Consider the following 1,422-nt stretch of genomic DNA (forward strand, 5'->3'; position numbering starts at 1 on the left):
GCAATCCAATAATATATTTCTAATTAGGAAAAATCTCTAAAAGGTGATCGACTAGGAAAATTCAATGGTAAATTCAAAATTCGTGTAATTGTTACAATAAAAGGTTTTTATTAATCATTTGATATATTTAAAAAAAATATTGTTCTCAAATAAAATAGCGGTCAAATGCAATCCAATAATATAATTCTAATTAGGAAAAATCTCAAAATGATGATCGACTTGGAAACCTCAATGGTAAATGCAAAATTGGTGTCATTATTAAAGTAAAAGGTTTTTATTAATCATTTAATATATCTTTTTTTTAATTGTTCTCAAATAAAATAGCGGTCAAATGCAATCCCATAATATAAAACTAATTAGGAAAAAATGAATTGTCTAATTATGATAATTAACGTCTATGTCATTAAGTTATTTTAAAACACAATTTCTTATATAAAGCTCTTGGTGTTAAGACAAAAAATCACAATTTCTTAGTGATAGTTTAGACATGACAAGAAGAATCTGCAAGGGTCGTCAAAGGGTTGACATGGTGAAAATGAAGAATGTGAGAAACTTAGGAGTTACATTTTATAAGCGACGTGCTGGTCTGTTCAAAAAGGCTAGTGAACTTTGTACGCTATGTGTGGTGCTGAAATTGCCATTGTGATATTTTCCCAGGACGGTAAAGTTTTCTCCTTTGGTCACCCTTGCGTGGACACGTTGGTGGAGAGGTTCCTTGGGAGGAACCTCCCTCCACCAAATAACGATGTCCGCAATCAACAAATCGTGGCTCGTAGAGAAGCTGGTATGCGTGAGCTCAATACCAAGCTCATGAACCTCGAAGAGGTTCTCCAGATGGAGAAAAATCGCGGAGAATCCCTTCGAGAAATTAGGAAGAGAGCTAATGGTCTATGGTGGGAATCTCCTATGGAAGAACTTAACTTATTTCAACTTCAACACTTGAAGAAGGCATTGGAAATTCTAAAGCAAAAGGTTGAAAAAGAGGCACAAATGGTGAATAATAATGCATTCCCATTTCAGACATTGGGAAGTGCCTGGACTCCTCCTAATTGTGCTAGCTAAAGTTCTTCATATGGACTCAATGTTGGTCGACCCTTTGCTAATAGGGTTAGTGGATCTACTTATTCCATAGTTCTCAATTACTAGTTCAACTGTCATTCCTAGTGCACGCGTTATGGAATTGTCGAAAATAAAATATTATATTAAGTGTCTAGGTTCATTTCTCATTTGAGTTATCCTAAGTGTTGTGTTCATCAGTTATGATTCAGTTAAAGTCAGTACTAAGTGTTGTGTTCATCATGTAATATTCATCCGTTATGATTTTAGTAATTTTAATTATATATGTTATGTTATTAGTCCATTGTCATGTTGAATCTATCCTTTGAATTGCATAACATAATCTCTTCTTTATCAAGATATTAT

General features: G+C 33.4%; 1 protein-coding gene across 1 annotated transcript; it reads left to right on the plus strand.

Moving 5' to 3' along the window:
- Positions 1–618: 618 nt before the first annotated feature.
- LOC107061922 (agamous-like MADS-box protein AGL62) lies at positions 619–1,062 on the plus strand. Its single transcript, XM_015311970.1, has one exon. The coding sequence runs from the start codon at positions 619–621 to the stop codon at positions 1,060–1,062; it is 444 nt and encodes a 147-aa protein (XP_015167456.1).
- The last annotated feature ends 360 nt before the right edge of the window (positions 1,063–1,422 follow it).

This window comes from Solanum tuberosum, unplaced genomic scaffold (genome assembly GCF_000226075.1).
Source record: "Solanum tuberosum cultivar DM 1-3 516 R44 unplaced genomic scaffold, SolTub_3.0 scf00179, whole genome shotgun sequence".
Classification (NCBI taxonomy): Eukaryota; Viridiplantae; Streptophyta; class Magnoliopsida; order Solanales; family Solanaceae; genus Solanum; species Solanum tuberosum.